The 27,982-nt window shown below is 41.3% G+C and overlaps 1 protein-coding gene across 3 annotated transcripts; it reads right to left on the bottom strand.

Annotated features, from left to right (window-relative positions):
- Positions 1-268: 268 nt before the first annotated feature.
- Positions 269-27,982, bottom strand: LOC116707494 (beta-1,4-galactosyltransferase galt-1-like). 3 transcript variants are annotated; one of them, XM_032544862.1, is made up of 10 exons: positions 27,834-27,982; positions 10,925-11,055; positions 10,599-10,696; positions 10,432-10,526; positions 9,179-9,392; positions 7,778-7,893; positions 6,883-6,994; positions 2,691-2,892; positions 1,598-1,918; positions 269-870 (listed from the first exon to the last, which is right to left on the bottom strand). In XM_032544862.1, exons 2-10 carry the CDS (start codon positions 11,020-11,022, stop codon positions 750-752), a joined length of 1,377 nt encoding a protein of 458 aa, XP_032400753.1. In that variant the 5' UTR covers positions 11,023-11,055; positions 27,834-27,982; the 3' UTR covers positions 269-749. The 3 variants fall into 3 exon arrangements, with proteins under 3 accessions (XP_032400753.1, XP_032400751.1, XP_032400754.1); XM_032544860.1 differs by lacking the exon at positions 27,834-27,982 and adding an exon at positions 21,920-22,027; XM_032544863.1 differs by lacking the exon at positions 27,834-27,982 and adding an exon at positions 21,920-22,027 and having other exon boundaries at positions 10,432-10,493.

Below are 27,982 nucleotides of genomic sequence, written 5' to 3'. Positions count from 1 at the left end.
TTGGCAATTTTGACTCCCAATTGTCAATTTCCATGTAACGTAGATTTGGGATTATTGTTATTATGGAACAAGGTGCTATATGTAAAGAACCAATAAAAACCTTTGAAAATTGAATTGGTCGCCCAGGGTGAGGATCATTGCACTGCAGCGATTTGACCTCTGAATTCTCCACAGGGGAGAATCTCAACTGCACAGGTTCTGGTAGTGGGGGCTGTGTTCGTTCTCCCCTGATGAAAGTGTTTAATGATAAATATAACATCTTACCATGTTTCGTATTCATTGAACTGTTTAATGGTGAATGTTACTAGTTATTATCCAATTTGGCAAACAGCTTGGTTGAGGTTGAAGTGTTGCAGCAACATGACAGTTACAAGTTGCCTTGAGGAGAGTTGCTCCTCATTCATTCATTCATTCATTCAGCTGCCAGATGAAAGAGTAAAGAGTCTTTTCTGGTTTTCTTGCCTCACTGAATCCTTCTGGTTTTTCTCAGACTGACGACAATCGTTTAGTTTTGTGTTCCAGTAAACTTTCAAATCTTCACCACACCATGTACTTAAAACCGTATTTTTCCTTAATTTCTTTCCCATTTATACATTTTCAAAGATGTGTGGAGTTAAGTACTTTCACTGAGCACATTTTTAATTCTCCTGTTTCTGGTCAATGTCTTCTTGACGGATGGGAATCTTGAGTTTTTCCATTCAGGTAAAATGAAAAGTCTGATAGTTGAAGCGGTGGGTTGAGTCGAGCCGTCAGAGAATCCCGCTCTCGCTGAGCGTCACGTTAACGGCCTTGATGAGCGTTTCGCTGTAGTTCAGCAGTCTGCCGTCATAAACCAGCTGCTCTGAAGTCAGACTGATCTGCATCTGAGCTCTGAAAAGAAACAGAGAGAAAAACTTTATTCAACTAGGAATAAATGGATGTTTATATTTGTTTCCACATAATTTCAAGGTTTGCTTGCTTTTAATCCCTATAAAAATCAGTTTCCTTTTTCTTGTTTGCTTCTAAATTATGTTGCATGATCAACATAATTTGTGGCTTTTTCTTTCTTGATGAAAAAAAATACAAAAAACTACAACAATGCATTGGCACCGTTGTATATTAAAAAATAAAAAGAAGGTGTAAATTTCTGCCAAGAAACTTCTGAGCTCGAAATATTTTAAAATGTTTACTTTTTAAATTGTTTAAAATGTTTACTTTTGAAACTCAGACAATTTCCAAACTTGACACATTTCCAAAAAATGTATTTAATTTTTGTTGAACAACCAACTGTCTGACGATTTCTCAAAACTTTTGCTGTCGCCATTTTCAGTTTGAAAGGATGAAAAATAAGGATATTATTATATCTGTAACTTCAGTATGTTTTATTTGGTTTCATAAAAGTTTCCCCATTAATGACTCTTTTAATTTATTTCAGCTAAAATGTTTTCTCGGCTTCAGGTTTTGTAATTCGGCTAGCCTTGATAACTTGTTATGTTATGTTACACAATGTCTTTAACTTCCATATGTTGTTTCTTATATTTTATATTTTAGCTGACGTTTTTGCGATGAAGCGATCAGGTGATTGATCATCATGAAGGAACAGGAAGTGGCGCTCTACCTGGTGTGGTACATCCGCGCGATGTTCCGGTCCACCCAGACGCAGCCGTTCAGGCTGTGGGACTTGAGCACGCCGTGAACAGAGACGGAGATGACGAGTCGAGGGTTGACGATGATCTTGAACTTTTCGTAAACGTGTTCTTTGGTGACGGGCTCCTGGTGGAGGTGGGCCAGGACGTCCACGCCCGGGACGCCCCGCCAGCGGGCCGGGTCGGTCTCGCTCCGTGGCAGCGTCATGTTGTTGGGGAACACGTTGTTTTCAAACATGTAGCATTTGTCTCGATTGTACTTACTTTCCAGCAGAGGCAGCAGCTCCGTCCAGCTGGAGGAAGGAAAGTGAAACACTTTTTAAAACGATCTGATGACTTTCATGTTTCATTTTTTTGTTATTTGGAAATTAAAACCTCACTTGTGCTTATTTTGTTTGGTGTGGGTTGTAAAGTTACACAGTCAAAAATAATTTGCAACACTTTGGGTAATTTAGTTTGACATAAAAGAAAAAAAAATGGGGTTAATTTTTTATAGTCATATTTTCACCATCATTTATAAACAGGTCATAGTTTAAAAATGAAATATTTAACTAGCAAGCTAAATATTTAGCTTCAAAGCTAACTAGTTAGCTCCCAACTGACTTTTGCTGCAAACTAAATATAAAGTTTACATCAAAACATTTAGTCTGTTAACTAAACATTTGGTTTGTAAACTAAAAAAAAACTAGCTTAGACTTAAGTATTACAGCCAAATATTTAATTTTGAAGCTAAATATTTACGGGGTTCCATTTATAAAGTTACACTGTAAAACACATTTATCATTATCAGAGTTAAAAACTAAACATTTAATGCACAAGCTACATATTTAGCTCCATACTTAGTTTAGTTTGAAATGTTTAGTTTGTTTCCAAACTAAACATTTCTAAATATTTAACTTGCTGACTAAAAATGTTGCTAGCTAAATATTTGGCTAAAATACAAATTTGTTTGGCGATAAGTGAAAGTGGACTATCAAAATAAAAGCTTGTTCTCATCTGAATAAACTTTCACTGCTGGACGAATCGTTTCTGTCGTCACTGAAGCTATGTGAGCGTTTTTCGTACGTTTTGACCGTCTGGGGCAGGATGAGTTCGTCCACGTCGTGCAGAGCCACGTATTTGGACCGGTACATGTTCCGGTAGAGGCAGTCGTTGAGCGCGGCGATCTGCCCAAAGTAGTGGAGGTCACCGGGGCCGTGTGAGGGCAGCCATCCGCGAGAGACATTCAGGAAGCCGGACATGGACCAAGGAATCACCTCTATGATACCTGAGGAGGATGAGGACGATGATCTAAAGGCAGACATCTTTACTCTGCCTGGATGCATATTTAGGTTGAAGCTAAAAATTTAGCTTGTTAGCTCAATATTTAGCCTGTTAACTATTATCTTCAAACATTTAGTTTGAAGCTAATTTTGTAGCTTCAAATGAAATATTTAGTTTAGAGGTAGAGATTTAGATCCTTAGCTTGCTAACTACATATTTAGGTTGAAGATAAGTCTTTACGTTGTACGTTGGGGTTTACTCCGGTGAACGAGAGGGTAGCCTCCCTCCGCCTACGGGTGGGGGGACGGGTCCTGACTGTAGTTTGTGCTTACGGGCCGAACGACAGTTCAGATTACACACCCTTTTTGGAGTCCTTAGAGGGGGTACTGGAGAGTGCTCCTCCTGGGGACTCCCTTGTTCTGCTGGGGGACTTCAACGCTCACGTGGACAATGACAGTGAGACCTGGAGGGGCGTGGTTGGGAGGAACGGCCCCCCCGATCTGAACTCGAAAGGTGTTCTGTTGTTGGACTTCTGTGCTTGTCATGGATTGTCCATATCGAACACCATGTTCAGGCATAAGGGTGTTCATATGTGCACTTGGCACCAGGACACCCTAGGCCGCAGTTCGATGATCGACTTTGTCATTGTTTCATCGGATCTCAGGCCACATGTCTTGGACACTCGGGTGAAGAGAGGTGCGGAGCTGTCCACTGACCACTACCTGGTGGTGAGTTGGCTCCGGTGGTGGGGGAGGAAGCCGGTCAGACCTGGCAGGCCCAAACGTATTGTGAGGGTCTGCTGGGAACGTCTGGCGGAATCCCCTGTGAGACGGAGCTTTAACTCCCATCTCCGGCAAAACTTCGAACACGTCCCGGGGGAGGTGGGGGACATGGAGTCGGAGTGGACCGTGCTCCGTGCCTCCATTGTCGAGGCGGCCGATCAGAGCTGTGGCCGCAAGGTTGTCGGTGCCTGTCGCGGCGGCAACCCTCGAACCCGTTGGTGGACACCTTTGGTGAGGGATGCCGTCAGGCTGAAGAAAGAGTCCTACCGGGCCTTTTTGGCCTGTGGGACTCCGGAAGCAGCTGATGGGTACCGGCGGGCGAAGCGGCATGCGGCTCGGGCGGTTGCTGAGGCAAAAACTCGGGCGTGGGAGGAGTTTGGAGAGGCCATGGAGAAAGACTTCCATACGGCTTCGAAGCGATTCTGGTCCACCATCCGGCGTCTCAGGGGGGGGAAGCAGTACGGCACCAACACTGTTTATAGTGGGGATGGTGTGCTGCTGACCTCTACTCGGTGGGCCGGTGGGCAGAGTACTTCGAAGACCTCCTCAATCCCACCAACATGCCTTCTATTGAAGAAGCTGAGCCTGGGGACTCTGGGTCGGGCTCTCCAATCTCTGGGGACGAGGTCGCCGAGGTGGTTGAGAAGCTCCTCGGTGGCAAGGCCCCGGGGGTGAATGAGATCCGCCCAGAGTTCCTTAAGGCTCTGGATGTTGTAGGGTTGTGTTGGCTGACGCGACTCTGCAATATTGCATGGACATCTGGGGCAGTTCCCCTGGATTGGCAGACTGGGGTGGTGGTCCCCCTGTTCAAAAAGGGGGACTGGAGGGTGTGCTCTAATTATAGAGGGGTCACACTCTTAAGCCTCCCTGGCAAGGTCTATTCAGGGGTCCTGGAGAGGAAGGTCCGTCGGATAGTCGAACCTCGGATTCAGGAAGAGCAGTGTGGTTTTCGTCCTGGTCGTGGAAGACTGGACCAGCTCTACACCCTCGGCAGGGTCCTGGAGGGTTCTGGGAGTTCGCCCAACCAGTCTACATGTGTTTTGTGGACTTGGAGAAGGCGTTTGACCGTGTCCCTCGGGGAGCCCTGTGGGGGAGTATGGGGTACCGGGCCCGGGCTGTCAGGTCCCTGTATGACCGGTGTCAGAGTCTGGTCCGCATTGCCGGCAGTAAGTCGGGCTCGTTTCCGGTGAGAGTTGGACTCCGCCAGGGCTGCCCTTTGTCACCGATTCTGTTCATTACTTTTATGGACAGAATTTCTAGGCGCAGCCAAGGTGTTGAGGGGATCCGATTTGGTGGCCTTAGGATCTTGTCTCTGCTTTTTGCAGACGATGTGGTCCTACTGGCCTCATCAGGTCATGATCTGCAGCTCTCGCTGGAGCGGTTCGCAGCCGAGTGTGAAGCGGCCGGGATGAGGATCAGTGCCTCCAAATCCGAGGCCATGGTCTTGAGCCGGAAAAGGGTAGAGTGCCTTCTCCAGGTCAGGGGGGGTGTCCTGCCCCAAGTGGAGGAGTTCAAGTATCTCGGGATCTTGTTCACGAATTGGGGAAGAAGGGAGCGGGAGATCGACAGGCGGATTGGCGCAGCGTCTGCCGTCAAGCGGGCGCTGCACCGGTCCGTCGTGGTGAAGAGAGAGCTGAGCCAAAAAGCGAAGCTCTCGATTTACCGGTCGATCTACGTTCCCACCCTCATCTATGGTCATGAGCTTTGGGTCATGACCGAAAGAACAAGATCGCGGATACAAGCGGCCGAAATGGGTTTTCTCCGTAGGGTGGCTGGGCTCTCCCTTAGAGATAGGGTGAGAAGCTCAGTCATCTGGGAGGGACTCAGAGTAGAGCCGCTGCTCCTTCACATCGAGAGGAGCCAGTTGAGGTGGCTCGGGCATCTGGTCAGGATGCCTCCTGGACGCCTCCATGGTGAGGTGTTCCGGGCACGTCCCACCGGGAGGAGGCCCCGGGGAAGACCCAGGACACGCTAGAGGGACTATGTCTCTCGGCTGGCCTGGGAACGCCTCGGGATTCCCCTGGAAGAGCTAGAAGAAGTGGCCGGGGAGAGGGAAGTCTCGGCCTCCCTTCTGAAGCTGCTACCCCCGCGACCCGACCTCGGATAAGCGGAAGAAGATGGATGGATGTATGGATAAGTCTTTAGCTACAATCTTTGTAGTTAAATCAAAGAGCTACAATGTTTAGTTGGGTTGCTAACTAAACATTTAGCTCAAGCCAAAATGTTTACGTTAAAGCTAAAGGTTTAGGTTGAAGCTAAATCTTTAGCTACAATATTTGTGGCTAAACCAAAGAGCTACAATGTTTAGTTAGATTGCCGACTAAACATTTAGCTAGGTTGAAGATTGAACATATTTAATACGGAAACAGATTTGTTTTTAAACGGTTTCCAGAGTGAGGATTACACCCTGACACATCCAACAAAAATATGTCACATTAGCCCAACCGCTAACCTGACCTGCAACTGTTTGGCGGCTTTGCATGTTCATGTTGCAACTGCTGCAGAACCACATAAATAAAATTCAATAAATCCTGTTTGCTCCAAGATTGACTGAAAAGAGACGATGGATGGAGAGAAATGCAGGAATATCGTGGAAGAAAACCATAAACCTCCGTCCAGAGATACGACGGCCAGTTTAGATCAAAGCAGATTCAAGGAGTAGAAAAGCCTAGTCAAAGTCCAGACCTAAAAGCAATTGATAAATTGTGGAATAACTTTAAAAATCTTTATCTAAGGGGCTGAGTACTTTCTATATGCGCTGAGTCGGCTGAGTTTTATCACTTCTGACCCACTTAAGAGATAAAAAATGAGTTTTATGTGTGATAGATAAGCTGCTGCAACAAGTCAATAAATGTGCACAAATTGTAGAGGCGACATGGTCATAAAATAAAATCAGCGTTTCAGCCCAGGACGGGAAAAAAATCATCTCTGAGTGAAAATCTCCAGTCAAATGAAGGTTTGTTTTTGTCTCCATTAGAAAATGAAACAGCCTCCTTACAGCAGCTGCTTCCTGTTAAAAAACGGTTTAAAAGGTGAAACTGTTGTCATCCTGAGCAGTTTCCTGTCTGACCATCAATAAACAAAAGGGGCAGGAAGGAAGTCAGTCAAAAGGAAAGCCAGATTTGGCTGCTTTGACCTTTCGGTGTGAAATTTGCACAGAACTTCTTGGATTGAACAAACTGAAAAAGCATCATGGTTCTGCTCTACTTTACCTTTTCTGGTGTAGTAGTTCAGGACGCGTTGGGTTTTAGCGCTGCAGCTGGTTTTGTAGACAAACACTTTGCTCACTCCCAGAAGCCGAAACATTTCTAAACTCTGCACAAACTGCAAAACAAATAAACATTAACACACGAGTCATATTTAAATAACTATCAGTATTTTAAAGCTGCAGGATGTAACTTTTATTAAAAAAATATTTCTCTACATGTTTGTTGAAACCATGTTGTTAAAGTTTGGTTTGAGGCAGATAATCTGTGAATAAATTCAAGCTCCTCTGCTTCCTCCCAGTGACAACTAGAAACAACCAATCACAGCCAAGAGGCGGGTCTTAGCGCTGTCAATCACCTCTCCATGTGGGCATGGTGTGAAATGCTAGGCTAGTTAGCATGGCCACCGATAACAGCGGATAAACAATCTTCATATAACAGTAAGTAGTTTCTCCACCATTAGCCCATTTAGCAGCGTGTACACGAGGATGATTGACAGCGCTAAGCCCCTCCTCCTGGCTCTGATTGGTTGTTTTTGATGCATTTCTTCAGACAGCAACAGCAGCTCAGGGAAATCGGTCTTTTCACAGATTATTGTTCTCATATTGAACTATCACAACATGGTGACAGTTTTAACAAATATGTACATAACTTTTGTTTTTCACACTCTGTAGCTTTAAGAATAAAAGCCCTTCTCCCCTGTGTTTTCCCTCACACAGCTCCTCCAGACTAGCAGCAGTTAGCAAACACCTGGTGGAACTTAAAGGCTGCTGAATTCGTTGTGCAAACTTTAGCACTCCGAAGAAGCAGTCCAGTTTCAGTGCGCCTTATTTAGATGGTCTGTGTTGTTTACTGATCTGTAAACGGTGAATCATGCTAACAAGCAGGTAACCAGACTTACCTGCAGCACATTGTTGAAATCGAACATGGTGGACAGACAGACGGTGAAGGTGTGATTAAAGGATTCCGTCTTTTTGTTTTCGTTCTTCACCTCCAAAAATTCATGCCGATATTCCTCTGAGAGAAAACAACAGGTGTACATTTTGAGATATTATATTTTTAAACTCCCACCCCGTGCATGTTGCAGATGTATGGAGCTCCTTCAGTGACAAAACTGCTGCATGCTGGATGCACAAAGGTGCGTAATCACAGATCCTTCCTCCCAGTTACAACCAGGATAAAAAATATCCTGCTGGTGTTTGCAAATATACATTCTGAACAACTTAACATTTCCTTTTAATCTGAGTAAACAATATTTAATATTATTTTCTCATGTTGTAAATTTGCCCCACTTGTACTGTCTCTAATTCTTATTTCATTTTTACCTCATTTTGGATCCTTTTAACTTGCCACTGTGTGAAAACTGAGGATATTTTTATTTATCAAGTTCAATAAAATATTTGAATAATTTGAGCAAGAACATAAAATAAGAAGCTGCTTGTTTCATAGATTCAAACTCAAATTCAGAATTACTTTGTTGATCCCAAAGGGAAATTAAACAATCTGATATGTTTAATAAATCACTATTTCATAAATTCTCCTGTACTCTCCTGTGTTGCCAGCCAAGGCAACTTCCTACTCGTCTTGTTGCTACAACACTTCAACCTCAACAGAGTCGGGTAGTAACTAGTTACATTTACTCAGTTACATTTACTTCAGTAACTTAAAAAAAAGTACTTTTATGAGTATTTTTTTTACTATTTTTCAATCAACACTAAGGACTTATTGACTTACTCAATAATTCAGTTGCCTTTTTACCAAATTTTTTTTTTTCTTGAGTGATTTCTTGGACTGCTACTTTTTAAAGGAAGATCATTTTCAGGAACAAGGCAGTTCAAAGTGCTTTACATCAGAGGTCCCCAACCACCGGGCCGCGGACCAATTGGTACCGGGCCGCGCAAGAAATAATGAACTACTTCCAGATGTTTTATTTTGAAAATCTTAAACCGGGCTTTAGGGCTTTGCATGAATTAGAAGGAAATACAAACAATACAACAAAACCAAAAGGGTAACAACAACAAAAAGACAAACATACTACACAGTTTAGACTAATATGAGTTTCTCTAGATCTAAAGTTTGTTATCAATTAGTATTAATAAGAATAAGTACTGTATAGTTTATAAACCAGCAGGAGTTTCTCTGTCTCCATGTTTGATTCTTGTTTAGTTTTGCTATTAGCAAGTATAAAACTAAATGTTGGCTCCATGTTTGATGGAGTGAAAATGTGTCGAAATATCGCTAATCTTACTGGAGAATGTTTCGGCTGCTCTTCCCGCCAGCATGGCTCAAATCTGTCCTGTACCTTTAAATGCCGCGGAGGCCACGGCGACGTGCGACGGCGTGTCGCATGATGACGGTATGACACACAGGATGTCGGCGGTGCCGTAGCGGAAGCCGAAGTGGTCGTTGTGGATCTGCAGGTCGCCGTCTGAGACGTGGGTCTGGTTGTTGCGGCAGAGCAAGACGCAGCGGTAGGCGACCGTCTCTTCACGCAGCACCACTGCGATAACCCGAACCTGAGCAGAGACAGCGAAGAGTTACGGTGGTTTTTAATTCATATGCAATAATTATTACACTTATTTAGCATAAATGCTAACCTGATACCTTCTGATTTTAGGCGGACATGAGTTCTATAGCGGAAAATTTGACTATCAGATAATATATTATGACTTTATTACTGGTTAATACATTTTTTAATCACAATCTACACTTTTGATTGTAAGAAAATATGTAATATTTTATTTTAATCACATTAAATTCTATTTTATTTGCTTTGCTTTTGTTTATTTATTTTTCTTGTCAGAAACTTTTCAGTGTTTTGATTGCTACGCTAGCTTGAGGAGCAAAGCAAATTATCAGCAGAAATAACATTTAAATAAATTATTTTAACTTAAACTTTATATAAAAAAACATGATGAAAAATTTCAGATTAAAAATCTTTATGGGATTCAATAATTTTTTTATTTTTCCTTTTTTTGCTCATCTTCCCTCCAACTTCCTGAGTCCCCACAGCCTCTCAGTCCTTCTGGTTCTGGTTCTGCTCTATATCCAGAACCAGAACCAAACATGGAGATCTCAGATTTGGAGAAACTTTCAGAAAACTGCAAAACAGCCAAAACAGAGTTCCTTTAAATCAAGGCCAAACCCATCGGTTACATTCGCTTTTGAAACTTTCCAAATGTTTCATTGTAATGAACATATTTTCCGCCATATTTAAGGTGTTTTTATGACTTTATTTTTGTGCTTTTGTTATGTAAAACACCTGGAAGTGCCTTGTTGATGAAATGTGGCATATAAATAAACTGGATTCATTGATTCAAAATATTGTAATTTGAAATAAGTTTGTGTTGTTAAGCTTTTCTTGAACCTTTTAACTAAAGCATCTAAAAAAACGTTTCCTTTCCACTGCAGAAAGGAAATACAGAAAGGATTGTGACTTAGGAAGCCATTTCTTGAAAGTTAACAGTGATTTAAGGTGGACTGGACAGTGATTTAAGGCGGACTGAAAGGAATATTCCTTAATGAACACAGGGAATGATAAAAGCCGTTACTCGCCTGCCGTGGGTTTGTGCGGTGTTCTAGATAAGCTGATACCAGCAGCGTCTTTGTCGTCTTGACTGCAATAAATGAGGTTGCAACTTTTGTTGGAGCTGCACAAGGAAAAAAAAACAATTATTCTGTAAACTGTTGACAAAAGGATGACAGAGAAGTGAGTAAGTTACCTTTATGTGTAATACTCTGTATCCAGCGCCGGAGTTGTGTTACTGTGCTGCCCAGTTTTCCAGTTGGGTTGAGGTTCTGGTTCGCCTCCTTTAAATATCTGTCCCCAAATGGCAAATCAAAAGGAAGATAAGTCTGAGTGAAGTCATTTTAAGCAACGTTTTCAGAGCTAATAAGGTAAGCTGGTCATTTCTTTCACTCTGTCAGAAGGAGGCGCTGTGAGGAGTTGAGTGTTGACTTTTGCACATGTCATTAGTAAACCTCTGGAAAAATGACACCAAAGTAGAGATGTTTGGTCAGGTCGGATCAGCGACGTGACACCACTCACCTTTCCGCCATCTTGAACATTATGAACGCGGCAACACACAGGAGGATGAAGTTCACCAGCTGTTTTCGCTTCCGCAGGCAAGGTTGCTGGAAACCCATTGCTGAGATATTCAGTCCGTTCTTCTTCAGTGCCTTCAGGAAACCAACGTAGGGAAAAGAAAGTACTAAATTATCTCAGCTCAAGGTGCAACAGTGCAGCCCGTCGCCTGGGGAGAGCTGTGCTGAGAAAACGTAAAGTCTGAGGAAGTGACTCTGGGCTCATCATTTTATATTTAAACATTTTTAAATAAATAATTTCTGCTTGTGATCACTTTAACTTCTGCAGTAATATGCACGAGTTTTGGTCAAAGCAGAGAAGATATGCATAGTGATGCTGAAAAACGAAGATATTTAAGGGGAAATGACTCAAGGAATCTACAGGAAAGGAAATAAAAACTGTTTCTGTGACTCTCAGCGCCGTCATGGGAAAAATAAATACACCACAGTATTCATTAATCAGCATTCATTGATGTAAAACCACCTTGAGTAGCAGCACAGGCTCCCACACAGTGGCGTAAAAAGTGGCTGTGCAGTGTATGCAACGCATAGGGGCGCTGCTCTAGAGGGGGCGCAAAAACGATGTGGGGAATTTTTTTTCTATCAGCATTTTATGTACTTAACAGCTGTTTGTGTATGAAATGATCAATAACAGAGGAACAGCACTGATTAGGCGTCTCCCTCCCATGAGGATCTGGTGGCTTCTGTTGGTGTGGCAATAAATGACAAGGAGCTCAAGCTGGCATCAGTCGTTTTCCTTTAATTCTCCATCTGCATTTCACACAATGGACCTTACCAAGCTCCGTCCACAACCGACCCACGTGACCGCAAGTCTCACAAACAAAGCCTCGTTGTTTCTATGTAAACATGACTGGATTAGTGCATCATTTCTACCGGATTTTCACAATATATCAGCTACTAAATGGACAGAGGAACTAACAAGTTCATGTCATCATCTGGGAGGAGGTTACTGGTTTCTCAGTCACAAGCTGGTTGCAAACCTGAGGCCAGCAGGTGTCAGTCAGTTATGGTAGATCTGAACTTTGACCTCAATATGAGAAGCTACAGACTGATAGGAGGAACCAAAGAGCTCTGTAAAGGTAAAGGCAAATCTTCTGAAGTTGGAATATCATTAATTTAATTTCACATAATTATCGCGGTAGAAGCCATTTGTTTGTTAAAATTTTATGAAATATATTTGTTCTATTTGATGTTTGTTGTGAATGACGTAAACTCACAAACGAACGAGGTAATTAGTCCAACGTTTAGAAACTACAGCGGCTGTAATGAGCCACAGCAAAGGTAAACAAAGGTAAAATAACCTGAACAGGTGATCAACTCAAAACCACTCCTACCTTTTTACTCTCTCTCTCTCTCTGTAGTTTAAGCACACCTGTTACCGTGGCAACCGCCTGCGCCCCGCAAGATGAGCAAAGACGTTAAAAACATAACATTCAGTTCGTTACGATATCAAGTTTCCAGGCTTGATATTTATTTCTCGATTATTAATCAGCGCTTCCCTGAACACAGCGATGGTTGATTGACTAGCTGTACTTGGTGCTAACGTGGCTAACAGAGTAACAGTTTAGTCCAAAGCCTTTTCTGCTAAAATAAAATCTTTAGTGTATGTCAGATACAGACACGTTGCATTGCGGCCCCTCTGGTAAGGTCGAGGTAAAGTCAGTCTGGCATAAAAAGGCTCCTGAAAGGAGGAGCCATAATGTCACCGGGTGGGAAATTCCCGCCACACTTTCTCACGGACTAAACGTTTCTAAAACGCAACAAAAACGATATAATAGCAAAACTAGAGTAACCTGGAATAAACATATTTCAATAATATGCAAAAACGAAAACCATAACCATATTTTATAAAATGAATAAATAATATTTCTTTATCGCATAGCAGAAACACGTCACCTCGTCAGTGATCCTAACGGCTCTGAGGATTACCCATAATACCCCGCTCTTTCTAGGGTGAATGCAATACACCGTTTTACCAGCAGATGGTGCATTTTAGCAGGATTTAACCTGAACCATTTTAACTGCGTTACATACACCCCCCGTAAATTCTGCTAAAATGGGGTTGTATCAAACACACAGCACTAAAATAAAAGTGCAATAAAAAGAGCACATAGGAGTCAGCGTTTCGGAGCATCTGAGACCATCTTGCCTTGGACTGGGGAGGAAGTGCTCGTATCATGTTACCTAAGATAAGATAAGATAAGATAAGATAAATCTTTATTGTCATTGTCACAAGAACAACGAAATTCAAAAGGTGCCATCAGTCGGTGCACATGCCCAAAAACAAAAAATAACTGTCTCACAATTCACACACAACGCAAGAATCAACAAACAACTGGCAAAAAATAAATAAACAAAAAAAAACAAAAACCAATAAATAACAACAGCCACATTCTCACATACATAATTTAAGATGATTAATGGTTGTTTTTGATTGCATTTAGTTTTGTTATTGCTATCGGGTAGAAACTGTCTCTGAGACGGTTGGCTCTTGTTCTGATTGCTCTGTATCTTCTGCCTGAAGGCAGCGGGGTGAACAGAGAATGTCCGGGGTGAGAAGTGTCCTTTGTGATGTGTTGTGCTTTTCTTAGACTAAGGTCGCTGTGCAGGTTCTGTTGTAATGTTCAACAATGCCATTCCCCATCGGGTGGTACGGTGTGGTGTGAGATTTTTGTATGCCAGCCATGTCCAGCAATTCTTTGATGAGAAGACTTTCGAAATTTGCTCCTTGATCTGAATGAATGCGTTTAGGAAAGCCATATATGCAAAAGAAGTCATCCCACAGACAACGAGCAACTTGTTTGGCTGACTGATTTTTGCATGGAAACGCATGTGCCATCTTGGAAAAGTGGTCTGTTACAACTAGGACATCCACACAGCGCTTATCTGAGAGCTCAGCGGTCCAAAAGTCAATACAGACCAGTTCTATTGACTCAGAGGTGTGGCCCTGATGACCAGCTGAATTATGCACCCCTTGGAGGACTTTGGCTTTTAAAGAGTCAGGGACAATAAACTGTTGAGTTGTCATGTTCATTTGTTTGTCTTTCTTAACTCTGTACATCAGACCATCTTTAATGACAAGCTTAGGCCAATGTCTCAGCAGGTTTAAAACACCAGGTGACTCACTTGCTCGTTCACGTCTGGTGGGTCTCCTGTGACGCCGCATATAATAGAAAAGTCTGCCCAACACACCAGATAATTTACAAGAGTGAACTTGTAAATTAGCAAGTTCACTCTTTGGCATCAAGGCAGATTGATCAATGTCACTGAGTTGCAAGACAGCTGGATCAGTGGCTCTCATCTGACTGAAACCTCCAGACTCATGTGCCTCAAGAACAGCTGACACATCTTGTGACGTTAATGTCTGGGGAGTCGGTGAGGGAACCTCGGCAATGTCATCTGTGCACTCAACAACCAGCTGACAGTTGTTCGTACAACGAAATGCATCTTGGACCGTTTTGTCCATCATTCCGTTCACCTGGTTAAGTAGTGCGGTATATGGTTCAGTTACAATGCGATGGCTCATGCATGACTGAACAAATGGTTCTCTACTCAAGGCATCAGCGACAACATTTTTGCTACCAGGAACATAGTTCAGAATGAAACTATAGGCAGCGAGCCTGGAAACCCACCGTTGTTCACACGCATCTAACCTTGACTTGGTTAGTATGTATGTTAATGGGTTGTTGTCTGTCCAGACTGTGAAATGACATCCTTTTAGCCAGTGGCTAAACTTGTTACATATTGCCCATTTAAGAGCAAGAAATTCCAAGCGATGTGCTGGATAGTTTAGCTGTGAGCGTGAGAGAGTCCTACTGGCAACAGCCACTGGTCTAGCCACCCCTCCATCAGGAGGAAGCTGTGACAAACAGCTCCAATGCCATCAAAAGAGGCATCAACCGCAAGGATGGATGGCGCATTAAAATCCGGATGAGCCAAGGTAACACTACTTATCAAATTATTTTTCAAAGTTTTAAATGCTTCCTTGCACTCATCAGTCCAGTCAGATGGGGACAGTTTAACCTGACCCTTTCTGAATTTGGGTTTGTTGCCTCGCCCTTTTTTGTTTGTCGCTCCAGGCTCAGCTACAAGGCTAAAGAGTGGTTTGGCTTTGACAGAGCACTTCCCAATAAAGTGATGATAATAAAGGACCATCCCAAGAAAGGATCTAATTTTCCTGACACATGGTGTCTCTCCATCAGGCTCCATGAGATCAGTTTCCTGTACCTCACTGATAGCCTCAACTTTACTAGGATCAGTGCTTACACTGTCCTCACTTATCACATGACCCAAAAATTTCACTGACCTACGAAGGAAGTGACACTTTTTTGGAGACAGTTTTAAGTTATTTGCAGCCAGACGAGAGAAAACCATCTGGAGCCGATCAAGCGCAACCTGTTCAGATGAGGCAAAGACCATCAGGTCATCCAAATAACATAGCAAACTAGTGAAATTTTGGTCCCCAAAAATAGACATCATCATCCACATGAAAGTTGCAGGGCTATTGGTCAAGCCTTGAGGCATCCTATTGTACTCGTGCAGGTCAAATGGAGATGAAAAGGCAGTAAACCTTTTATCATCCTCGTGTAGCCTCACATTATAGAACCCTGAAGTCAGGTCCATGGTGGAAAAGAATACCAAGTGCAGCCAGGGCATCTGTTTGATGAGGCAATGGATGCGCATCTTTAACGGTTTGCGCATTCAGCCATCTGAAATCATTGCAGATGCGGAGATCTCCATTAGGCTTAACAACCAGAACCAGAGGAGAGGAGTATTCGCTTTGTGATTTACGAATAATTCCTAACTCCTCCATTTCACTCAGAGCAGTGCGCAGTTTTTCATAATGGCAGGGCGGAACGCACCTGTATGGTAGTCTAAAGGGTTTGTCATCCACAAGTCGTATTCTGTGCACAAAATCTGTAGCATCCCCACAGTCCATTTTATGCCGAGAAAAGATGTATTCATACTGCTGAATGATTTGCAATAACTTATTTTTCCACTCAAGACTTCACAGGATGAGAGGTCCAAGTCCTGGAGTCCAATGTCACTCAGAATATGAGACATCTCCTTGTCAGATACTGGTGTCTTTACAGGGTCTTTGGTGTACTGTGTGTTGGATTGGATGAGCTCAGGCTTGGCGAAGTCATGTACAGAAACACAAGTGGACACATCTACTTTTGAATTCCTTCTCAGAGTGAGAAGTTTTTCAGTTGGATTTACAGTCTTGACAGGAACACACCCGTCACCATACAATGACGCCACAACTCTCCCCACTAGGATTTTCTGGGTCTGCACTTGGACTGAGTTGGTTCAATGATGACTGAACATCCAACTGAAGAAACATCAGATGTAGGCAGTTTGGCCCAAACTAAATGTTCAGTTAGGGGCTGGAGAGTAACAGACCTTTTGAGTTTGGCTGTGTCCACTTTGATGGGTTTCATGCCTGGGTCACAGGATATCGAGTCTGACAGCAGAGACATTAAACGGGGCAAATTGTCTTTGTGAATGCCTCTCTGAGAGGAACAGTCAGTTGTCCAAAACCATTTTAACTATGTTACACTGAGATACGTTTTTTTTTCTTTTAAATTTGAATTATAGTAATGCCTCGACAACAGGGAGCTAAAGATGCAGAAAAAAACTCCGGGGCACAAAACGGAAGAGGGGGAAGGATAAAAATGTTGGAGAGACAAAGAAAAGCTTTTCAAAGTGGTTGAAAGACAGCAGGTAAGTAATGTCAGTGTAGCAACAAGAGAGTTGTAAATATTCAGGTTAGCTTAAGCTAGGCTACAATGACAGGTGGTTGTTGTCTCCGCCCCGTATTGAACCAATATGGGACGCGATTTATTCCGTATTGCTACAAATGTCTGATAGACACACCTATCACACACATCTCAACAATAAGTGTAAAAATAATGACCAAAACAAAACACGGGAAATATTAAGGTCAGCTAAATTTTTGTTGGGGGACCTAAATAGGACCAACCTTTACCTCCACGGACTGACGCTGTTGTCAGGTTGCCTAGAGACAGTTACTACGCAGCCGTGGTGAGCTGCTATCAACCAGCGTCTTTTTAAAATGTCCACCCGATAAAACACCAGGCCGTCCTTAAAGCAAAACCTCTGGCAAAAATACAGACGGTGGTGGGAAAACACAGGCTAAACAACCACAGTGACGCTTAAAAGGGGCATAAAAAAATGTGTCGGCGACATTCAGGGTGCACAGTGGGTTTGATATCAGACAGAATGGATCAGGAGAGGAACCGCAGACCCGTCAGAACCTAAAGAACCAGACATCAATCTCTTCATCCCTCAATCATTTCCTGAATGGGGTCGGGAGGGTTGCTGGTGTCTATCTCCAGCTACGTTCCGGGCGAGAGGCGGGGGTCACCCTGGACAGGTCGCCAGTCTGTCGCAGGGCAACACAGAGACATACAGGACAAACAACCACACACACACACCTAGGGAGAATTTAGAGAGACCAATTAACCTGACAGTCATGTTTTTGGACTGTGGGAGGAAGCCGAAGTACCCGGAGAGAACCCACACATGAAAGACAGCAGAACATGCAGACTCCATGCAGAAAGACCCGGCCGGGAATCGAACCCAGGACCTTCTTGCTGCAAGGCAACAGTGCTACCAACTGCGCCACTGTGCAGCAGTGCAGCCCCTGAAAAATAATATAGATGGCAATTTAAGAACAAATCACACAAATAGATTAATACTAAATACATAAATATTGTGTAGAGAAACAGTTTATTTTTTCAACAATAAAAATATTTGTTAGGATTGTGTAGGAAAAATGTTGATATCTTTTATAAATACAGTGTTGTGTGGTCAATATTATTTCACCATTTTATTAATGTGGGTTGCCAGTTTGAATCAGGTTTCCTAATCAGCTATAAGAATGATAGAAAACATGCTAACAAAAAGCCTCAGACCTGCAGACACAGGATAACAGAAGAGGCTCTTTGGCTCATTTATATATTAAATGATGAAATATTGTCCTGTTTTTTTGTTTCATTCTTTTTTAATTGCCCTGTAGGCAGCAATTTATTCACATATATGTACATTTATTGTTATTGATACTTTAATTAAAAATGAGTTGTATAAGTTTATGTCGTTGGGGCGCGAGGACAGGGGCGATGACATGTTCGCATACACCTCAGAAAGTATGCAGTTACGCCCCTGCTCCCACATACTTGGTGTGTGTGTGTATTGTGTGTATTGTATGTATTGTGTGTATTGTGTATATTGTGTGTATTGTGTATATATTGTGTGAGCCGTGCAAACAAATCCTCCACTAAACTGGCTTTTAATTTAAAGGGGAAGTATTATGTGTTTTCTAGGCAAATAGTACCATTTTAAAGAAGTGTGCTATGCAAACTTCAGTTCTTAAAAATGCTATTTATATATATGTACATATATAGAATATTAATTAAATAAAAATTTCCTTTGTAATTTAACACTGAGATTGGGCTTCTGTCTCTTTAAGAAGCTCCTGCTCTTTCTGAAAATCTGCTTTCAGGAAGTCGTCCTATTAACCATTTAAAATGTTTTTGCCAGCTTTGAACTGAGAAGGAGCTCCTATTATGACCTCAACAGGTCCACCAGGTGTTTGCTAATTGCTGCTGGCTAGTCTGAAGGAGCCGAGAGGGGAAAAGCTGCGCTATGAAGGCGGGGCTAGGCCCACCCAGGCGTTTTTCACAGCTGAATGGTTGCCATGGAGATTAAAGGATTTCTCAAACATGTATGAAAGAATGAAGGCAACACTCCAGGTTTGTTTTTGATGAGGGAAGAACATTATAACATTATGGAAAGATAAAAGAGTTGATTTTAAAGAGTTGATAATACCCATTTAATATAAATACATGAACATTTATGTAGCCTTTCAAATAAAATACCCATGTTACCTATTAATACAAAACAGCAATGAAACCATGTAGAAAATGTTGAATAACTGCACTCAGATTTACATAAACATTAGCTCATGTTGCAGAAATCTAAAATTATATCTAAATTCAAAGTTTAACAAAATGTAAAAGGTACAGTGCAGTAAAACCAGTTAAATAAGTACTTTTTTTTTTTTTTTTTTCAAAAAAGTTACTCAAGTAAATGTGATCATGCCCACCTCTGAACAGAGAACAAAATTAGTAGCCTATGAATCACAGTGTTGTTGATAAACTAGTTGTGGACCGAGCTTCAGATCCGTGGCCTGACCCGCTCTCAGAGGCCGACTCAACAACTGGATGCAGTTTTGCTGCAATACATTAAACTTCTGCTTTGTGTGCAAAGGACAGAAATGTTACAGCTTGTTCAAACAACATCTCTAATATTCCTTTGAATCTGTGGTCGTTCTTTGGTCTCTGGCGGCTGTTCATGTTCGGGTTTGCTTCAGTAATATTTGCACAGTTTGTGGAAAATGCAGCTGATGTAATCTGCATTCACAGCTCGCTGTGATTGGTAATCCTGCAGATCAAAATCGGCATTGCTGGATGATATTTGTAACCTGTTATTTCATATTCCTTGAATGATTTCTGTCATTGTATCTATATCTCCTGTGTGAACAGCATGAAGCAATCTGGGTCAGATTTGGTAAATCACATTGCGATTTGTACATCAATACATTTGCATGATCCTCCTAGCATTTTGCACTCAGTATGTTTTACAAATTCACGGTTAGGGAGACATGCTAAATTTGCTGCACCTGTGATTCTTCTCTTTTTGCTTTGTAATCTCACTCAGCTCCTTCAGACTAGCCAGCAGTAATTAGCAAACACCTGGTGGAACGGCTGAGCTCACTGGAGGAGCTACTTCTAAGAGCAACGCTGGTAAAAATGCTGTTAAAGGGTTAATAACTCCTGAAAGTGTAGTTTCAGAAAGAGCAGGAGTTTTTAAAGAGACAGAGCCCAATTTCAAGTCAGGTCAGATTTCTTCTAGGTTTGATATATACAACATTTTTAACAACTGAAGATAAAATAGTTATTTTATTAATTTGGTATCCTTATTAGATTTTGCCTGCTATATTTCAGGCTTTTCTTTAATCTGATAACTTTTAACGTAGAATTAAACGACATATTTCCTGTTAAGTCATTCACGTCAATGATATTTATTTTTCTTTGTGGTTTAGGTAACCTTAATATAACCCATTTTTTTGTTTAAAACATTCCCTGGTCAATCCAGACTAAATCAGCCCTGATGGGACTGGTTTTAATGGAGCATTCTTTATACTTCCAGTTTATTTCAGAGGAACAGGTTCAGGATATAAACGTGAGGATTTTACATTTTGATAAGACCCTGCTGCGACGTCAGATATGAGGAGTAACCAGCCATGTGTTTCATCGTGAGGGAGATTAACTTTAACTGTAAACACACAGATAAACGCGGCGGTACTGGTCGCTGCAGAGGCAGTGGAACCTGTTGAAAGGAAAAAAACGTCCATTAAATGATGTTTAAGAGTTCAATTAGGAAAAACCCGCAGACAGGAGAGCAGGACATGGAGGCAGGTTGTAGATGGAAGACATCAGCTGTGAACAATGGAAAACAACGAGCTTCAAAACTGAAGAGCCGAGGAGAGTGGCGTTGGAAATAGGGGAGTCTAATCAGAGAGATGCAAAACAGCGCAGGGAGTTTGGAAATGAAGAGGAGAGAGAGATGAACTAAATAAAAACCAAACAGAAAAAAGCCCAGCGCTAACGTCAGAACCAACGTTCACAGAACAGAAACATTAAAACCAAGACAAACCTCAACGCAGAGGATGAAATGAAACCAGCAAAACCCAAAAATGGAAACAGGAGCTGCTTTTCTATCGACCATATAAATAGAATTACAAAAATAAATTTGCTAACTGTTAACGCAGTGATTATTTTGAGGATGTTTACAGCTGCATCGAAGTGACTATCAAAGCTGGAATTCAAACATTTTAATATGAAATGAGTCTTTAGAGACGTTACTGCAGGTGGAAAAGATGGAGAAGACGGCAGGAAGTCAAGGTTTGGTCACTTAAACTGTAAAACAGTTGAGCTGTATTTAGTTGTGTCTACTATCTTCTACTTTTTAATTCAAATACATTTAGCAAGTTTTAGATTTTGAATTTGAATGTGAGTTTGTGAAAGATGAACTTACAGCAGTAAGTTGTGTTAACTTCTTATTAATTTCGTCAAACATCCAAGAGTTGAATAAACTAGAGTTTTTAGTTTAGCACTTAAAAAAACTGAAAGAAGAAAAAGACAGGAGTGGGAACTATTTCCCAGAATGCTTAGCGCCGTGTTTTTGTATCTCGAGAGGGAAGTGAGTTACATTGATATGACCTTTGTTTGTTCACACTAAATGTTTTAGAGCTGAATTCATTGTGATGTTTAATAAAGTTCGTGATCAGATCAGAAATGTTGTTCATGCAATTTGAAACAAGAATTGAAATTATTTTAAAGTAAAATGACTGAGTAAAAATAACAGAATGTGGCTCTTCAACTCGGTGGCAGCAGGTTTTTCTTGCATATTGTGAAATAATTATTTGGTTTAAATTGCAGCATTAAGTTAAAACTCACAGTTTAAGATTAATGAACCACAAGAACTAAAAAAAAAACATTTTTAGCAACTTGTTGCTTGTTGTTAAATTAACTTCACAAACTTAATTTTTGAATTAAGGCCAATACAAATTTCTTGTTGACCTAAATAGCATTTTCAAGGCAGCAGGTGGATTTTCATTTTCAAACCACCTTCAAATGTTTTACAGTGCAAAAAACACACAAAAAACACAAAATTCATATTTAATGAATAAATTTTGCAATAGCAAAATTGTGCTTTTCCAACACAACTGTGAACATTTGTATGGTTCTACAAAACTCTGTTCACATTAAATGCAGTTTCAAGAAGCTACACAGGAAGGAAGTGAATAAGTCAAAACCAACAACAAGAAGACGGTTCACACATCGGACCTCACCGTTTTGTTCTCATTTTTCTGAGGTATTTGTGTTCAGAGACCACTTGGATGATCCTGCTCCCATTTCTCACACCAGCGATCAGCTGTTAGCTCTCCTGTTAGCTCTCCTGCTAGCTCTCCTGTTAGCTCTCCTGCTAACTCTGCTACTGAACCCCTCATGAAGTTGCCGTGTTTCTCCAGCAGCAATCCCCTGAAATAAAGGAGAACACAGATTTGAGATAATGAAACAAGGAAATGAGAAGGAAGATCATGGCTGAAAAAAAAACATCTACAGAAAGAAAACGGAGGAGCAGCTGAAGAGATAAACAGCTTTAGACTGACGCATCAGACAGTGAGAGATGTAGAAAAACCCTTTAAAAGTCTCTATTTTACACCTAAACTAAACAGTCGCATGTTCATGTTACAGAATCTTTTTCTATTGTTCTGCCTTTTCTGTCTCCAACCTCAACAACTAAAGGTTGCTCAGCTTTAGTTGAGCAACCAGATACAAATATGTGCTTTGACCAGATGAGAATTAATCAGTAGGAAACAGAAACAGTTTTCTACTTCCTTCAGAGTTCCTGGGAAACTTGTTAGGGTTTAATTTCTCTGGAAATCTTAAAAGAAACTCTTGAGAAATCTGACAAAAAACTCACAGTTGGGTTTAGTAATTATCCAAAACATTTAGGAAAAGAAACACAATGACCTGAACTGGCAGCGTAAAGAACCAGAGCTCAGGATGATCTAAAGATGATGAAAAGAGGAAGAGTTGAAAGAAATGTTGCAGAAATACAAAACGTGTTCATTCCTAACTGTAAACTACAAGTTTTGTAGCAAGCTAGTTTTTCCAGTGCAGGCTGCGATGAACAATCATACTTAGGATAACTCAGAGTTTTAATGTGTTCACATGTTGTTTATGTGACAAATCGTCCTGATTGGATGATTTCAAATCATTAAATCACGCTTGTCATTGAAACGGAGTTATATTTAATAACTGTACAATATTGCTTTTCTTATGACGCACATTATTTTAGGTTTGTGTGAATCTGCATGCCTGACACGGCTCTATTCTATTCTATTCTATTCTATTCTATTCTATTCTATTCTATTCTATTCTCAGTAATGAATTGCAGATGGTAAAACTTTATTTACAACCCAGATCTTTAAGAGTTTTTTGTAATTTTGTCAAAAAGCCACATTTTGTTGACAATCATTAATAAAACATGTAAAACCTTCATGTGTTTTGTTTATTCTGTGTTTTTTAGTTTCTTTTACTTGATCAGTCTGATTTCTGTTTTACTTTAGTTCAGCCCTTGATTGATTCTAGTTTATTAGGCCCGAGCAGCAAAGCGCTGCGAAGGCCTATTGTATCTGTACTGTTTCTTCTTATTCTTACGATTCTTCCACCCTCTTCGCGCGCCTTTTTGGGGGCTTTATCATATTCAAAAACTCACCAAACTTGGCGGTCGCGACTAGGCGGTTTAAAAATTTTGAATTTTAAGGTCGCCGCAAAAATCGCAAAAAAAATGTCTCAACGGCGCCACCTAGCAATTTTCAAAAGACCCATTGCTATTCACTTACTTCATCGTAGAAACTTGAAATTCGGTACAGTTGTAGAGCTCACTAAGACGCTCAGAATTTACAAGTAATGTCATAGTGCAAGTATCGCAGGAAGTCGGCCATGTTAGATTGAAGGTCCATTTTTGACCCTATTTTGGCCGTTTACAGCCTTCGTATTTGATCAAACTCCTCCTAGGGATTTCGATTGATCGGCTTCAAACTCGGTCAGTCTGATCATAAGGCATGGCCAATTAAAAGTTATCAAAATGGTGAGTTTTTGAGCATGTTGAAGGGGGGTTACCAGGGGTCAAAGTTCACCTACTCGCCATGAAACAAAAACCTCTTATATTTCCTATACAAAAACACATAGAGGGACCAAACTTTCAGTGATTGATCGTCATCGGGTGTCCTATAATACCCTTTGGTGAAATTTTTTTTTTACGTAGGCCACGCCCCCTGAGAGCAGGAAGTGTAATGTTTTACTGTGAACGGTCGCTATCTTAGCCCTTTGATCTAATCAACATGAAACTGTGTCCAGAGACAGAAGACATGTTGGTGTGTTGTGGATTCCAACACCGACCGGCTGCGATGAAGCAGGTGGGCGTGGCGGCGTTGCGAACGCCGTCGAAATTCGTTTGGCTCTGAATTCCACCGTTTCGGGCTGACATGCTCCAAACTCACTAGGATGGATCCTTATCCACCCGCCAACAGGAATCCATAGCGAAATTTGGTGGGCGTGGCCTAATTTCTCTATAGCGCCCCCTAGAAGATTTTAAATGATCAGCCCCAAGCCATGCTTTAACTTAGAATTACGAAACTTGGTACACATGTGTATCTTGTCAGGACGTACAAAAAAGTCTCTTGGAGCCATGCTCTAAACCCAACAGGAAGTCGGCCATTTTGGATTGAAGTTCCAATTTTGACCCCGATTTTGACGTTTCCAGCCTTTGCATTTGATCGAACTCCTCCTAGGGATTTTGATTGATTGGCTTCAAACTCGGTCAGTCTGATCATAAGGAATGTCCAATTCAAAGTTATCAAAATGGTGAGATTTGAGCAGGTTGAAGGGGGGTTAGCAGGGCTCAAAGTTCCCCTGTGATCGACTGTGTAATATGTAATTACAAAGGGAATCCCTGTCATGTGCAGGGCAATGCTGCCCTCTGGTGTCGAATTACTTAAATAATGAAACGTTTTCAGTAATTCGACACCAGAGGGCAGCATTGCCCTGCAAATGAAATACTTCGATTTTGTAATACACAGGAAAAAATAAAAAATTTGTATTTCTAACACAAAAACTCACAGAGACACCAAACTTTCAGTTATTGATCATCATCAGGTGTCCAATAATATCCAATGGTCAAATAATGACATCACTTAGGCCACGCCCCCTGACAACAGGAAGTCTCATATTTTACTGTGAACGGTCGATAGCTTCTGCACCAAACTTGGCCTGAGTGATCCTGGTGGGAAAGTGCCAAAACTTTTCAATGGCGGCAACGCCGTTGGTATACGTTTGCCTCTAGATTCCACATATTTTGACCAAGCTGTATCAAACTTGGCATGAGTGATCCTGGTGGGATGCCCGACGATCCTACGTCATCATATTATGACGTCATCTAAGCCCCGCCCCCTCAGAACAGGAAGTGCCGTTTTATTCCTTGGAAAGCTCCATCTATGGCTCTCTTGACCTAATCAAGATGATTCGGATGATGAGCTCTGTCAATGCTCACTGCTGGCTGAACCGTGTGGGCGTGGCCAAATGGCGAATATCAGTCCCTCGCCATATGCATACGTTTGGCTCTAATTCACACATGGATCATCCGATTGGCCCCAAACTGGATATGTATGACCTTTGCTCACCTCTAAAGAGCCCAACGGGTTTGAAATGTAATTTGACTCCACTGCGCCCCCTAAGTTAATACATGGGCTGTATCTCCTCGATGCATCGACCGATCTGCACCAGATTTTTTGACAGTTGTCGGGGAGCGCTGCCGAACGCATTCACGCGTATCGCCCGGTGGACGGGCGGGGAAAATGCGCGACAGCTTCTGCGGTGGCGAGCGGGCTGCGGCTCTGGAAACCGTGCGAGAGCTTCTGCGGTGGCTGGAACCCCCGCGGTGGCCAATAGACCGGAGCGGCGCTTGCTGCGAGGGCCGCTCGAGGCTGCTTGCAGCTTTAATTATGTTTATTTCTTGTCTAGTTATTCTGTTATTCTCTCTCTCTTCTCATTTTAATGCTCCGTTTTATCTTTTCTTTGTTCTTTTAATGACAAACAGAACATGCATGTTGAGTCTGGTGGCGGTGGTTGGATGTTTCGACGCATACTAAACTTTTCTATAAACGGAGCATAAATAACTCTTAGACAAACTAGTATAATCCGGTAAACATTCAATAAAAGCTCAAATCTTAGTACTTTCAATCAAAATGACCACAGGAAATCTAATACGACTGTAGGTGTGAGGTAACAATAGTCTATAAGTTGTGGGTCTCAGATAAATAAGATCACAAAGACACAGAATATCTGAGGGTCATGTCCATAAAAATAGGTGCGGTTTGTATATTCTGCAAACCTTCCTCAGTTCCCAGGACTACCAGAGCTAAAGATACCACCCATTTCCACGTCATTTTAAGCTCTAATTTATTTATTAAATAATTTATTAAAACATTACTGAGGATACTTTTATGGAAATAAATAATCTTGTTTACTCTTTCTCTGCAAACTTAGTGTCTGATTTCCAGGAAGTGCAATTTTTGCTCCGGCTAGAAGTAAGAATTTGTCTTGATGTTCGTTATCCTGCTCAAACGAACCAGGAAGCTGAAAGTAAAACAGCCACAGGAATGTGGCAAGAAGGAAAAACGCTGCAGAGGATGCAGGTAAGGGATTAATAACCGCTCTGGAGTAATTGTTAACGTTCTGAAATAACTGGAGCACGAAGTCAAAACCTGAGGAAAGGAAAAACTTTCTGGGAAGAGAGCTCTAAAAACCCCAAAGTGTAATCCAAAGAGAATAAAACAACAATCCAACCAGGTGAGCCACACTGCAAAACACAAAACACTTCAAATAAGTAACTTTTCAGCAAGATATGGGAACTTGTTTTAAGTTCCTCAATATTGACAAAACTTTCACTGGTAGATTATTTTACTTATGAGGAAAATGTCTTGTTATGTCATAATCTGTTGCTGAAAAGTTACTTGTAAGTTAGTTTTGTCTCATTTCAAGTGTAGTAAGACTTACACTGGAAACGACCAAAAATGCTGAATAATTCTGCGTTTTTGCATAATATGACTTAAAGATTCAAATTCAAGCAGTAGATAAGTTTCACTACCTCAACAAATGGACTGAAATAAACGTTTTTAAATGAAGCTGAACATGGGAAACAGTTTCAAACAGGAAGTAAATTACCAGCCTAAGTTTCTGAAGGACTTAAACAAAAACAACATTTCAACTTAAAATGCAGAGGGAATAAATAAAAGTGGACCTCACAGGGACATTTTTATTTTAAAGACGTTCACGCCCGACTGGAGGCACCAAGCTGTAAATGATCGCCTCACATTTTCAGTCAAATTAAAGATAAAACAGGGTTCAGAGGTCAACAGCCGGTTAAGCTGATGTTGCACGGCTATGTACACACGCCTGCAATTCTGAGAAATATTAAACTATTAAAATAGTTTTTCAACAAAGAATATAATAGTTAAAAATAATTCAAATTTGATTCAAGTCTAAAACAATTACAGCTCCCAAACGTAATGCAGTAATTTAAAATAACAAAAACTATATATTTTTATTTTTGAAAGTCCTCATTTTAAATCTTTGGACAACAAACTGTGTTAAGTTTCTGACACTTTCTGTTTCCTTTATCTCAAAGGCTCATATTTTAATGTATGGATAAATTTGAAGGGATACCATCTAGAATAATCTAGAGTTAGTGTCTTGAAGAAGAAATGTGGAGTAAAAAACAAACATTTTGGAAAAGGACAGAAAAACAGTCTTTTCCTGTCAGTGCATGATAAAGTTAAATGACATATTTCACTTCCAAACTGAAGCCGGAGCAGCGACAGGCTCTCTAAATACATAAATTATGACAGTTGCATGAAATTAAAAGCCAGTTCTGTCCAGAAAACTTAAAGTCTGTTGGTTTGACGATCGTAGCTGCAAAATGGATCCAGTAAAAGGATCCGCTGAGCTGCCTGGGAAAGACGGCACTTTATGTTCTCATGCAGTGAAACGTTTTACTGTTAAGGAATAAAAATAGCCAGTTATCGAGCCGTATAAAATAAAATAAAAGATGGAAAGGAAAATGTATTTTTTTTAAAACACCCTTTATGTGGACACAAGACAGAAAACAGAAATGTAGCAGCATAAACCCAAACTGACCTGTTTCACTGCTGAGAGGGATGTTAAAGCTTCTCTATATCCAAATGATCCAAACCAGTGGGTTTTAATGCAGAGCTCTGAGTGAGCAGCTCCTCCGAGCTTGATGTAAGTCGTTGTGGAGAAACAGGAAGCAGATAAGAGGAGCTAAC

Source organism: Xiphophorus hellerii, chromosome 18, assembly GCF_003331165.1.
Source record: "Xiphophorus hellerii strain 12219 chromosome 18, Xiphophorus_hellerii-4.1, whole genome shotgun sequence".
Classification (NCBI taxonomy): Eukaryota; Metazoa; Chordata; class Actinopteri; order Cyprinodontiformes; family Poeciliidae; genus Xiphophorus; species Xiphophorus hellerii.
The sequence above is the reverse complement of the archived record's forward strand: the minus strand, read 5'-3'. Positions and strand labels throughout refer to the sequence as shown.

Bases quoted from the DNA above. Each gene is read 5' to 3' on its own strand.
- LOC116707494 (XM_032544862.1), bottom strand. From the start codon at position 11,022: ATGGGTTTCCAGCAACCTTGCCTGCGGAAGCGAAAACAGCTGGTGAAC. The intron at 2,893-6,882 runs GTAAAGTAGAGC...CATCCTCCTCAG, and splicing joins GAACTACTACACCAGAAAAG to GTATCATAGAGGTGATTCCT. The intron at 871-1,597 runs GTAGAGCGCCAC...GTTTCTTTTCAG, and splicing joins GCGCGGATGTACCACACCAG to AGCTCAGATGCAGATCAGTC.